The sequence below is a fragment of the Rhinolophus sinicus genome, chromosome 8 (genome assembly GCF_057876585.1).
Source record: "Rhinolophus sinicus isolate RSI-liver-muscle chromosome 8, RSI-T2T, whole genome shotgun sequence".
Classification (NCBI taxonomy): Eukaryota; Metazoa; Chordata; class Mammalia; order Chiroptera; family Rhinolophidae; genus Rhinolophus; species Rhinolophus sinicus.
This window is the reverse complement of record NC_142508.1, coordinates 46,935,848-46,948,106: the sequence shown is the minus strand read 5'-3', so window position 1 is coordinate 46,948,106 and position 12,259 is coordinate 46,935,848. Positions and strand designations below refer to the sequence as shown.

The 12,259-nt window shown below is 44.8% G+C and overlaps 1 protein-coding gene across 1 annotated transcript; it reads left to right on the top strand.

The window, feature by feature from the left end:
• The first annotated feature begins 3,941 nt into the window (after positions 1–3,941).
• FFAR2 (free fatty acid receptor 2) lies at positions 3,942–6,645 on the top strand. Its single transcript, XM_088800687.1, has 2 exons — positions 3,942–4,562; positions 5,054–6,645. The coding sequence occupies exon 2, from the start codon at positions 5,061–5,063 to the stop codon at positions 6,048–6,050; it is 990 nt and encodes a 329-aa protein (XP_088656813.1). The 5' UTR covers positions 3,942–4,562; positions 5,054–5,060; the 3' UTR covers positions 6,051–6,645.
• Positions 6,646–12,259: the final 5,614 nt, after the last annotated feature.

The following is a 12,259-nucleotide window of genomic DNA, read 5'->3' as shown; positions in this document are numbered from 1 at the left end:
CGAAAAGTTCGTCAACGGAGACGTTCAAAAACCGAGGTATTACTGTGCTTGAAAAGATACTCAACATCAATAGTCATCAGGGAAATGCAAGTTAAAACCACAATGAAATGCCATGACACACTAATTAGAATGCCTAAAACTTAAGACTAACAAATACCAAGTGTTGGTGATGATGTGGAGCAGTGAGAATGCTCACAATTGCTAGTGGGAATAAAAATGAATGGTACAGCCCCCTTGGAAAACTGGGAGTTTCTTAAAAAGTTAAACAAAAAGTTTACCATACAGGGGCCGGCCCAGTGGCTCAGACAGTTAGAGCTCCATGATCCTAACTCCGAAGGCTGCTGGTTCGATTCCCACATGGGCCAGTGGGCTCTCAACCACAAGGTTGCCAGTTCAACTCCTCGAGTCCCACAAGGGATGGTGGGCAGTGCCCCCTGCACCTAAAATTGAACACGGCACCTTGAGCTGAACTGCTGCTGAGCTCCCAGATGGCTCAGTTGGTTGGAGCGCGACCTCTCAACCACAAGGTTGCCGGTTCGACTCCCGCAAGGGATGGTGGGCTGTGCCCCCTGCAACTAGCAACGGCAACTGGACCTGGAGCTGTGCTGTACCTCCACAACTAAGACTGAAAGAACAACAACTTGAAGCTGAACAGCACCCTCCACAACTGAGACTGAAAGGACAACAATTTGACTTGGAAAAAAGGCCTGGAAGTACACACTGTTCCCCAATAAAGTCCTGTAAAAAAAAAAAAAAAAAGTTTACCATACAACCTAGCCAGTATACGCCTAGGTATTTGCACTAGGTATTTGCCCAACAGAACTAAAAACACATATTCACACAAAGACCTAAACAACAATGTACATAGCAGCTTTATTGACACAAGCCAAAACCTGAAGGAAAAAAATAATGTCTATCAACAGGTGAATGGATAAATAAAATGTAAAATAGCCATAAAAACAATACTATTCAGCAACAGAAAAGATGCTATGAGAATATACAATAAAGGAATCTAGCGGAATCTAGGAAGTCAGGCAAGGTTTTCTAAAGGAAGAAGTGGATATCTGAAAGAAGACTTGGGATTAAGTGAGCAGGTTGGAGTGGGTAATGAGAAATAAAAAGCATTTCAGGCAGAGGCTTGTTCAAGGGCCCCTGGCAGAAGGAAAGGTGGTACATTCACAGATGATCTTGCTTAGAGAGCAAGGAGAAAGAAGAGTGACGTGAGTTAAGGCTGGAAGTTGGCAAGGGACATGCCATGCAGGCCTAGTTAAAGATTTTGATACTTATCTTAAAAGCAATAAGAAACCTCTGAAAGGGTTTTAAAACAAAAGAGTGGTATAACTGGCTTGACATTTTAAAAAAGATCCCACTAACTACGGTATAGAGAACTATCAGGGGAGCGAGTGGCTATGAGGGTGCTAGTCATGGCCCCTGTCAAAATCCTGGTAACAGATGATGGTGGCTTTCACTGAGATGGGATGATAGAAAATGGAGAGAGATGAACGGATTCAATAACTATTTGAGAAATATATTGGGTTGCATTCAGGGAATCAGGAAGAAGATGGTATTAAGACTGACTCTAAGGTCATGGCTCAGGGGATGGAATGGGATGAGATCCTATTCCCCAACACAGAGAATGCTGAAAGAAGGTCCAGTTTGGTGGAGAAATTCTAATCTCAGTTCTGGACACACTGAATTTGAGATGCCTGGGAGACACCCAAGTCTCCCAGGTGGCCATGTGGATGTGAAAGCTCACAGAAGCCCAAGATGGAGATTCAAAATTGGGTGTTATGAAGACATTGTAGAAGTGGATGCAGGAGTCTAGGGAGAGAGCACAGGATGAAGACAGTAAAGAATCTAGAACCAAGTCTTAAGGAACTCCAACATTTAAAGAATAAATAAGGAGGGAAAGGTGAGCTAGGAAAGGAAATTAAGATGCAACCAAAGAAAAGGAATGGAAACCAGAACAGCATAACATATCAGAATTCATGGGAAGAATTCAAGATGGGTGTGGAAACTGTATTAAATGCTAATAAAATAATAAGAAAATGTCCACTAAGTGTAGGAACATAGAGGTCACTGCCAACCTTAGAAAGAACAGAACTTATGGAAAAATAGCGATGTAACCAAGATTAGAGTGGCCTGAGGAGTGACTAAGAAATAAGGAAGTGGAGAAAGTGATTCTACATAACTTTAGATAACGGGTCCAACTTCCTAGTATAACAAGTTGGGTTATAATAATGATGAAAAAAAACTGAACTTGAAAGAGATTGTGAAAGACACTACTTCTGTGAATGCTCAGCCCTTGAATTCAACCTGAGAGGTTGCATTTCCTTTTCTTGCAACATACTGTGTTTCCCCGAAAATAAGACCTAGCCAGACAATCAGCTCTAATGCATCTTTTGGAGCAAAAATTAATATAAGACCTGGTCTTATATTATATTATAGTAAAATAAGGCTGGGTATTATATTACATTGTGTTATATTATATTATATTATACTTGGTCTTACAGTAAAATAAGACCGGTTCCAAAAGACTCATTAGAGCTGATTGTCCAGCTAGGTCTTATTTTCGGGGAAACATGGTAGGTGGGTATCGTGAATCATGAGTCCAAAAGATTTCTTTTTTACATTACCTTCATAACAACCATGAACATGGAAAAGGGGGTTCATTGGGGGACCTTCAACATAGGTTACACACAATTGTGATATGAGAAAGGCACAAGGTGGGGAAAGAACAGGCAGGACTAAAGAAGCAGTCTTATTCCTCAATATCTGCTTCCTGGTAAGTTTCCAGTTGGCAGTTAAATCCAGATCCTTCTGTGAATATTCACAGAAAATCATAAAAGCAAAATGACACAAATTCATTTGGTAGCAAGCAACAGAGAATGGTCTCTTCCTTAGTTCCCCTATTTATCTGGGAAGTGCATATGTGCACTGAGGGAAGCAAACAAATGAAAAGACAGGTTCTAGAGGAGAGGAAAGCTGAAGAGAAACAAAAGCTAAATATTAAGATACCTGGACCCTGGGGTTTTAGGCAGTGAATGAATGAATGAATGAATGAGCAAGCAATAGGAAATAAGTATGTCCTTAAGAAAGAATGGAGATTCTGTGAACAGGGATGACCACAGATGACAAAACAGAGGAAAACATGTTTCGACTCTGTTTCCTCAGGTGTGTGTTTTAACAGGATTATGAGGAGCTTCGAACTTGGAGCTTCATAGGTGAAACTCGTGAGAAAAGAACAGGGTGGCTCAGAGGTTGGGCCCAGCTCACAGGGAGAGGGAATATACAGATATTTTACCAAGTGGCTCTCTCTCTCTGAAGCTGTCCAGCAGGCTTTAGAGGAGGGACCGTTTCCATGTATGGGCATCCACAAAGTGCTAAGCACTGGCCCATATGCTTAACATATGCTATCTCACTGACTCCTCGCAGAAACCCTGGGATGTAGGTATTCCCATCCTCACTTGACTGAAAAGGAAACCAAAGTTCAGAAAACTGATCTTCTCTGAAGTCACAATGAAGGGACTTGGATTTGAGCCCACCTGTGCTTGACTCTAAATCCACGCTACTTCTACCAGAACAAGACCGAGGCTAGGAGAAACCAATCCGTTTCAACTGAGAGGGTAAAAGAAACTTACTGGGGGCAGAGAGCAGGAGACCATATAGGAAGGAAAAAAATTGAAGAATAGAAGGAAGGAGGAATCTTCTTTTCTGAGAATGAGTAGAATTACAGAAGAAATCGCCTAGAAAAGAGAAGAGAATCTGACTTAGGAAATGGGAAAAATGCCTGGGACTGAAAAGAAATTCAGGAACGAGAGACGGAAAATCGGGGTCTGGAAGTCAGGATTTCTAGGGTGAGAAGAAAGATGCCGGCACCTTTTCCTTTAGGTTGGAGAGGAGACTGTGCTCAGTTACGGACCTTCCTCTCTCTGGTCACATGACTTGTGCTGGTATAAAAGCTTTCTACCAGCCAGGTTCCTTACAATATTTTCCTGTGTGAAATGGGCAGTAGCAGTGGCTGAAACTCCGTTCCTCTTTCCCAGAAGCTTTCAGACTTCAGGACTCATCCCAAGAAGCCGTCTATCCGGAACAAAGACAACAAGGCAAGGCAGCTAGCTTTGTGCTTGTGCTCTGGGAAGTGATGCCAGGATCAGAATTGGAGGGACAGGTGTTGGGGGGCTGGAGAAAGTCTGTGAGAAACTGAATGGAAGGATCATACCTGGAGACAGGACCCAGTGAGGGGGGCAAGGAAACACAGACCAGGATATCAAGTCTGGAAAGAGGATGGAGGGGACAGATTGTGTGGGTGGTGAGGGTTACAAACTAAGTGGAAACAGCCCATTAAGAATTAGGCTCAGGAGCCAGTGACTGCCTGTGGGCTTTTCTGAATATTCTCGAAAGCCTTTTGGGGGACCAGCCCCAAAGGATAGTGCTGGCTCACTGTTCCTCCCCCCTCCCCTCACTCCCACACTTCACTGGCTTCCTCTTTTTAATACAGCCCCAGAGTCTGGTATTAGATGGGGGAAGAAAAGGTGTTCTGCAAAAGGAGAGAAAACAAGGTAGGGAGATGGGGTGGGGGGGTCTGGGTACCTGCTTCCTGGATGTGTGGTGGAGTCCTGTGGGGAGCCAGGGGCCTGCTTCTCACAGCACAAGTTCTCAGTACAAGGAGGCTTGCCGTTCCTCTCTGCAGGTGTCTGACTGAGGAAGGGACTTAAGGAAAGATGGAAACAGCTAACAGTTAACTTCCTGTATCTGTGAGGAGAAAGGCTGGAGACACTGGAGGGGGAATTCCCTGGGGACACCAAGGGTTGGTCTCCCCCAGAGACACATGATGGCAAACGTAATAACTCCTAGTTAATATCCCGCCCCAGGCAAAGTCAATAATTGCTCTGGGCAGTTCTGGCAGGTGGTGTGAACAAGCAGTGGTGGCAACAGAAAGCCCTGGCCTGGGAAGGGAAGAGAGCAGGGAGAATGTCATCCTGAGCCAGAGGTGGATCCGTAGGCTGTGAGTAGGTCCTCCTGACCCTGCCCTCTCTTAATCCTCTTCCAGAACAGTCATGTCCAGCTTGAAGAGTTCCTTGATCCTCACAGCCTACATCATTATCTTCCTCACCGGTCTCCCTGCCAACCTCCTGGCCCTTCGTGCTTTCGTGGGGCGGGTCCGCCAGCCCCACCCTGCACCCGTCCACATCCTTCTGCTCAGCCTGACGCTGGCAGACCTCCTCCTGCTGCTGCTGCTGCCCTTCAAGATCGTGGAGGCTGCGTCTGACTTCCGCTGGTATCTGCCTGAGATCGTCTGTGCCCTCACGGGCTTCGGCTTCTACAGCAGTATCTACTGCAGCACATGGCTCCTGGCGGGCATCAGCATCGAGCGCTACCTGGGAGTGGCCTTCCCCGTGCAGTACAAGCTGTCCCGCCGGCCTTTGTATGGAGTGATTGCTGCTCTGGTCGCCTGGATCATGTCCTTTGGTCACTGCAGCATCGTGATCATTGTTCAGTACTTGAACTCAACCCAGAAGGCCACAAATTCGAATGAAATTACCTGCTATGAGGATTTCACCCCAGATCAGCTGAAAGTGGTGCTTCCTGTGCGGCTGGAGCTGTGCCTCGTCCTCTTCTTTATCCCCATGGCAGTCACCATCTTCTGCTACTGGCGTTTTGTGTGGATCATGCTCACCCAGCCCCATGTGGGGGCCCAGAGGCGGCGCCGGGCTGTGGGGCTGGCTGTCGTGACGCTCCTTAATTTCCTGGTGTGCTTCGGGCCTTATAACGTATCCCACCTGGTGGGTTTTTACATGAAAAAAAGCCCCAAGTGGCGAGCGGAAGCTGTGGTGTTCAGTTCTCTCAATGCCAGTCTGGACCCCCTGCTTTTCTATTTCTCTTCTTCGGATGTGCGTAGAGCCTTTTGGAAAGGGCTTCAGATACTGCGGGATCATGGCTCCTCCCTGCTGGGATGCAGAGGCAGAGAGACAGGGGAGATGACAATTGGAGACAGGGGTGTGAGTCAAGCAGAGGGAGCAGCGAGTTCTGACTTCACCACAGACTAGGGAGGCTCCTGTACCTTCGGAGGCCCTCGAGGCTGTGTATGAGTTGAGCAGGCTAGGAGAGGGGGAACGTGAGGGTCTTAGGAATCCTCAGACCCACGCCACTAGCGGGACTGTAAAAATCTCTCACCAGCTTGGTATCCCTTCCTGACTGAATTTTCCTTCCCAAAGGAACACAGCTCTGAGGCCAAAGACACGGCTAGGCATTGAGAAGTACTAGCAGACCAAGTTTCAGAAGCAATGTAGCTAATACAAATTCAAGTCCTTGTGAGGTGGTCTGTAGCTGGGGACGACCATGCTGAAAGAGAGAGTCCTAAAGCAATCTTGCCATAAGCTTTGAAGCAATACCTAGACACCGGTCTAGCGGTTCATGCTGGAAAGAAGCCAACAGGAAAGAGCTGGAAGAGAAATACTACATGAGGTCAAAGAAGACTCAGGAAGATTCTGAGCCAAGGGGACTAGGAGGAGGGGCTGTGGGCTTAGGCCTCTAATGATCTGGGTTTGCACTGTACTGATCTGGCCTGCTGCTTTGTAAGTATGCTTCAGTCGTCCTCACATGTGTATTTTGTCTCCCCCATTAAACTGGGAGCTGCCTAAAGTCTGGGTCTTGTCTTCTCCCTCCATAGCACCCCACACAGGTCAGGACACAGCTTGGCACCCATCAGTTAAGAGCTCAACACTGACTAGTACAGGAAAAGACAGCCTGGTCTGGCAGATTGAAAATAAAGATTACAAAACTCTGAAGTGAGTGACCACAATGTTTGTTAACATTTCTGCAAGCACGGGGAGGGCAAAAATGGGATGAAGAACCAGACTTGGCAGCAAAGGGGGAAAGGTGATGTACCTGAAACCACAGAAATATTTTAAGGTAAAGATGTAACGAGAGTGGATTAAGTAAGGGTACTGATGTAATCCCATTTAGATTGATGACTGGAGGCTGGGTTTAGAAAGAGCATGTGGGGTGAGGCCCGAGTCAAAGTTGTCAGTGTATCATAGGGGGCTTGAAACATGCTACTCTCCTGCTTAGAAACCTGCAGACTTTTCTTAGCATCAAAAGTTTTCCTCTCAGGAACTCATATCATATCATTCCATTGTCTGCTTTGTATCCTCTTTCCCTTCCCAATTCCAGCTGCCCAATTCGTTTCTCCACAATAAGGACTCCTACACCTCTCTCTAGGTAACGGGCCCTCTAGGTGCTCACCTAGTGACTTGCAACAGGGGCTATACATCAGAGTTCCACGGAGAGGTATAAAAATAATACAGGTGGCCACCTCTAATCTACTGACTCAGAATCTTGGGATGGGAGCAGCAGGGGAGCTTTGAAAAGCTCCCCAGGTGATTGTGAGAGGCAGCTCCGGTCAGGAATCACTGGCCTATCTCAGGGGCCGAATGTGTCCAAGCAATTACTCTTCAGAGAGACCTTTCCTGCTTTTAAGTCCCCCTCACCTCAATCACACGCACCCTCATCTTCGGATTGCTTGCTTTTTCCCTTCTGATAAAACCCCACTCGATATTTACTTTCTCCAGAAAGACGTCCCTTGTTATTTCCACCCAACAGAGAGCACCTTTTCTCCGTGTTCCTTCCTCAAAACAACACTGGACTGGTGTCATAAGAGCCCTGACTGTTGTGTTGGTTCTGCTTACTAGCTGGATGACCTTGAGCAAGTCACAACCTCCAGCCTCCATTTCCAAATCATAATAATGAGGATCATGCAAGCCTCACAGTCATCCTGAGGATGAGATTGCATATATATAAAACTGCTGAGAAATTATAGAGCAGTATTTAGCTCTAAGATCGCAACTGAACCACACATACATACCCCTACTTGCGGAAATATAGTAAGAAGAAATTTAAAATGATGGAAATAATATATTACATAGCCAACTATAGAGGATGGTTTGACAGTAATATGTGAGGGGGGGAAATCTGGGATTTTTCAGCTGACTGTAGGCTTACTATGTGTCTGTGATGTATTATACCTTCCAAAGAAGCTAATTTGATTTTGGGTGGTATTAAGAGAAGCAGAGTCTAAACAAGTTGATAGTGTCACTCCACTGAGGCCTATTCAATAGCATGTTTAGTACTGAGCAAAGTAAAGGACATTAGCTCAAGGAATCAAAGGACAATAACTCAAATTAATCAGGAAAATTAACCAAAATGTTTTTGGGATTTAAAACCTAATAATAATAAAACAACAACAGCATTAACTGCCAGGCACTGTTCTAGAGAAGGAGCCTGAGGTCATGAAGGGAACTTTCCAAGGTCAATAAGTGAGAGGGAGTTGGAATCCAGGTCTTCCTGACTCCGGCATACCTACTTTCTTCACTGACACATGAGAAGAGAAGCAAGTAAGAAAATGCTGGATATGTGCCTGAAACAAGATAAGGTCCATTTTATGGAAGACTCAGTCTATGTAGCCCTCTAGGGAAGAACAAGGGTCATGGGCAAAAGAGGTAGGGAGTTACATCTTAAACAGTCAAACAGTCAGGGTTGTTGCAAATGGAATTGACTGCCTCAACAAGGTTATCACTCCCCAGTCTCCAGGAATATTAAAGTAGAAGTTAGAAAACATCCAACTTACAACACTGAGGAAACTCACGCATCTGGTAAGGGCTGAACCAGTAACTGACAAACCCTTTCCAACTTGAGATTCCCAGGGTTTTAGGGAAATGGCTGCTCTTGCTAATCAGGAAAGTGCCAGAAAAATCTCTTGACCTGGTCTGAGACTTTCAGGGTGGAACTTGAGTTACTCACTAACAAACTTTTAATCTTCATCAAGTTACTTGTTACATAGCCCATTTCTTCACTGGGAAATTAGTAATTCATTTGTTCAACAGATATGTATTGATTACCTACTATAATCAGATACTTTTCTAGGGGCTGGGGATGCAGCGTGTATTAAGAGACAAGGAATTTGTCTTCTTGAGGCTTCCATTCTAATAGGAAAAAATAGTTAACAAACAAGTAAACAAATAAACAATCAAGGTAATTTCAGAATGTGGCAAATGGTTTTTACAAACAGACTAAAATAGGAATATGGGAGAAAATATAAGGGAAGGTTGAGAGGATTTAGAATATTCTCCTGAGTCAACGATGTTCAGCTGAGACCTGAATAATGAGAAGGAGTAGCCATACAAAGTGCCATAGGAAGAGCATTCTAGAAGCAGGAACTGCTATCTTCCCTCCCCACAGTTTCAGAATCAGTAGGTCTGGGATGAGACATAAGAGTTTGTATTTCTTTTTTTACAAATGTTAAGTTTTTATTTTGAACAATTCACAACTACTGAGACTTCATTAGCTGTTTTGAAATGGTGTTTGGTGACAACACAAGTACTATAATACATAATAAGTAGTTAAACTTTGCTATAATTCTTTGTGTATCTGTGGTGTTAGTTGTCACTCACTTCTCCTCTTTCATTTCTGATTTATTTGGGTCCTCTCTCTTTCTTTCTTGAAGAGTCTGCTTAAAGGTTTATCAATTTTATCTTTTCAAAGCACCAGCTCTTGTTTTCATTGATCTTTTGTATTTTTTTAGACACTATTTTGTTTATTTCCACTCTGATTTTTATTATTTCCTTCCCTCTACTCACTCTGGGCTTTGTTTGTTGTTCTTTTTTCAGTTCCTTTAGGTGTAAGTTTAGATTGTTTGTTTGAAATTTTTCTTGTTTCTTGAGGTAGGCCTGTATTGCTATGAATTTCCCTCTTATAACTGCTTTTGCTGTATCCCATAAATTTGGGGTCATTGTGTTTTCATTTTCATTTGTCTCGAGGCATCTTTTGATCTCGTTGTTAACCCACTCATTGTTTAATAACATGTTATTCAGCCTTCATGTGTTTGTGCTTTTTTCAGTTTTATTTTCTTGTAATTGATTTCTAGTTTCATACCACTGTGGTTGGAGAATACACTTAATATGATTTCAATCTTAAATTTATTGAGACTTGTTTTGTGGCTTAACATGTGACCTATCTTGGAAAATGTTCCATGTGCACTTGAAAAGAATTCTGCTGTTCTAGTGTAAAATGCTCTAAAAATACCTATTAAATTCAACTGGTCTAATGTGTCATTTAAGGCCACTGTTTCTTGTTGACTTTCTACCTGGAAGATCTGTCCATTGTGTAAATGGGGTATTAAAGTCCCCACTATGACTGTATTACTGACATTCTCTCCCTTTATGCCCATCAATATTTGCTTTATATATTTAGATGCTCCTATGTTGGGTGTATAAATGTTTACAATGGTTATATCCTCTTGTTAGATTGATCCCTTTGTCATTATGAAATGTCCTTCTTTGTCTCTTATTATAGGGTCTCTGGTGCAGGCCAAGGTCAGCTGCTGCCTGTGACTGACCCAGGTCTACTTGGTAGAAGCTATAAAATGATCTCTGGTTGGTCACTGCCTGTGCTAGACCCAGAGGTGCATGGGAGAGGCCACTCTGTGAATTGAGGCTGGCTGCCAACAGTACTGGGCCTGGGGCAGCTCAGCAAAAGGCCCAGGGCACCCTGAGGCCTGCTGCTGGCTGCTGGCTGTCCAAAAGACTCAGCCGCTGAAAGAGCTGGGTGAGATGGGGTCTCAGGAAGTCACCAGGGTGAGGAGAGTGGTATTCACCAGGTCACTGCAGATTCCGATTTGGTGCCAGTGCTGAGCTTGAGTCCATTCAGCAAAAGGCACAGAGCACACCAAGGCCAGCTGCCATCTGCCTGGGGCCCACAGACCACCCCCAAGAATTCTCCAAGAAAGATTGCAGCATGGGCCAATGCCCACTGCCTGTCACTGAAAGAGCCTCCTGTGGTGAGCGAGTAGGGCAGGGTCCCAGGGAGTGACCAGGGGAGAATGAATGAAGTTCACCAGGCCAAAGCAGATTCAGATTTGATGTGGCAAGAGGACTCAACACAGGAAAGATGGTACCCACCCACCAGCTACACGGGATGAGGGCTCAACAGAGGGACAATGGTGGCTGTCCCTCCAACCCCTGCCCTTAAGCTAGCCTCGCCTTTAAGTCTCTCCCTGTATGTCACTGGTGCCTCCTGAGCCACTGTACATCCACTGGAGCCCAGGATGAGTGCCTGTGAGCAAGTGAATCTGTGCATGGGCCCTCTAAGAGAATACCTGGGTTTCCAGCAGTCTTCCATCTCACCCAGATGGGCAGACAGAATCCCTGATGATTTTCACAGCGAGATGTTGTGGGAACTCCTCTTCCCAGCACTGGTGCTCTGGGCTGGGGAGCCTGGTGTGTGCCTGGGACCCCTCACTCCTCAGGGCTACCTCCGCAGCTGAGATATCCCTCCCGATTCTCAACCACCACATGTGGGTATGGCACAAGCGTATTTCACATCTCCACCCCTCCTACTAGTCTCATCATGGCTTCTTCTTTATATCCTTAGTTATAGGACTTCTGTTCAACTAGGCTCCAGATGGTTCTCCAGTTTGATCATTCTATAATTTGGTTGTAATTTTGATGTGTTCGTGGGAGGAGGTAAGCATGGCATTTACCTACTCTGCCATCTTGACAAGAAATCCTCAAGATTTTGTATTCCTAATAACCCTGGGTGATACTGATGCTGGTGGTTCAGAGATGACACTTTTGAGAACCACTGGGCTGGAATACTGTGAACTGGGGAGAGAGAGCGATAGAAGATGAAGTCAAGAAGGTCATCAAAAACCAGACTCTGCAAAGTTTGTTAGGACACAGATGGAGTTTGAATTTATTCTAAGAGCTTTGGATGTTATTCAAGAGTTTTAAGCAAGAAAGTGGAATGATCTAATTTCCATTTTAAGACAATCACTCTGGCATCTGTGCTTACCACTGAAGGGGATGGTTGTTAGGTTAATGAGGTAATGTACATGACAGTTAAGAAACCATAAAGTACTCTAGCAAACATGCAGGGTTTTCATCAGTCTGGTAGTTCCCTGAAAGTGGGGGCTGTTTCCTTTTTTATTAGAATGGGCAATCCAAGGACCAAAATAGGAAGGAGGAGGCTTTATAAGTTATGCATCTACTTGATAAATAGATGTCACCAGTGATGTGCTAGAAAACGTTTCACAACCAGCTCCTGGGATGGGAAGGATGGTGGGGAGCTGGGAGGGTGGAGGTTACAGAAGGCCATGAGTAGTCACACTTGCTGATTTCTGTGGCAGACACACTCCACCAAGACCAGTTTCTACCAATGTGAAGACATTGAACAGGGGTTTTCAAGAGATGTTAATAATCAG

Excerpts from the sequence above, each read along its gene's own strand:
- FFAR2 (XM_088800687.1), top strand. The coding sequence starts at position 5,061 with ATGTCCAGCTTGAAGAGTTCCTTGATCCTCACAGCCTACATCATTATC.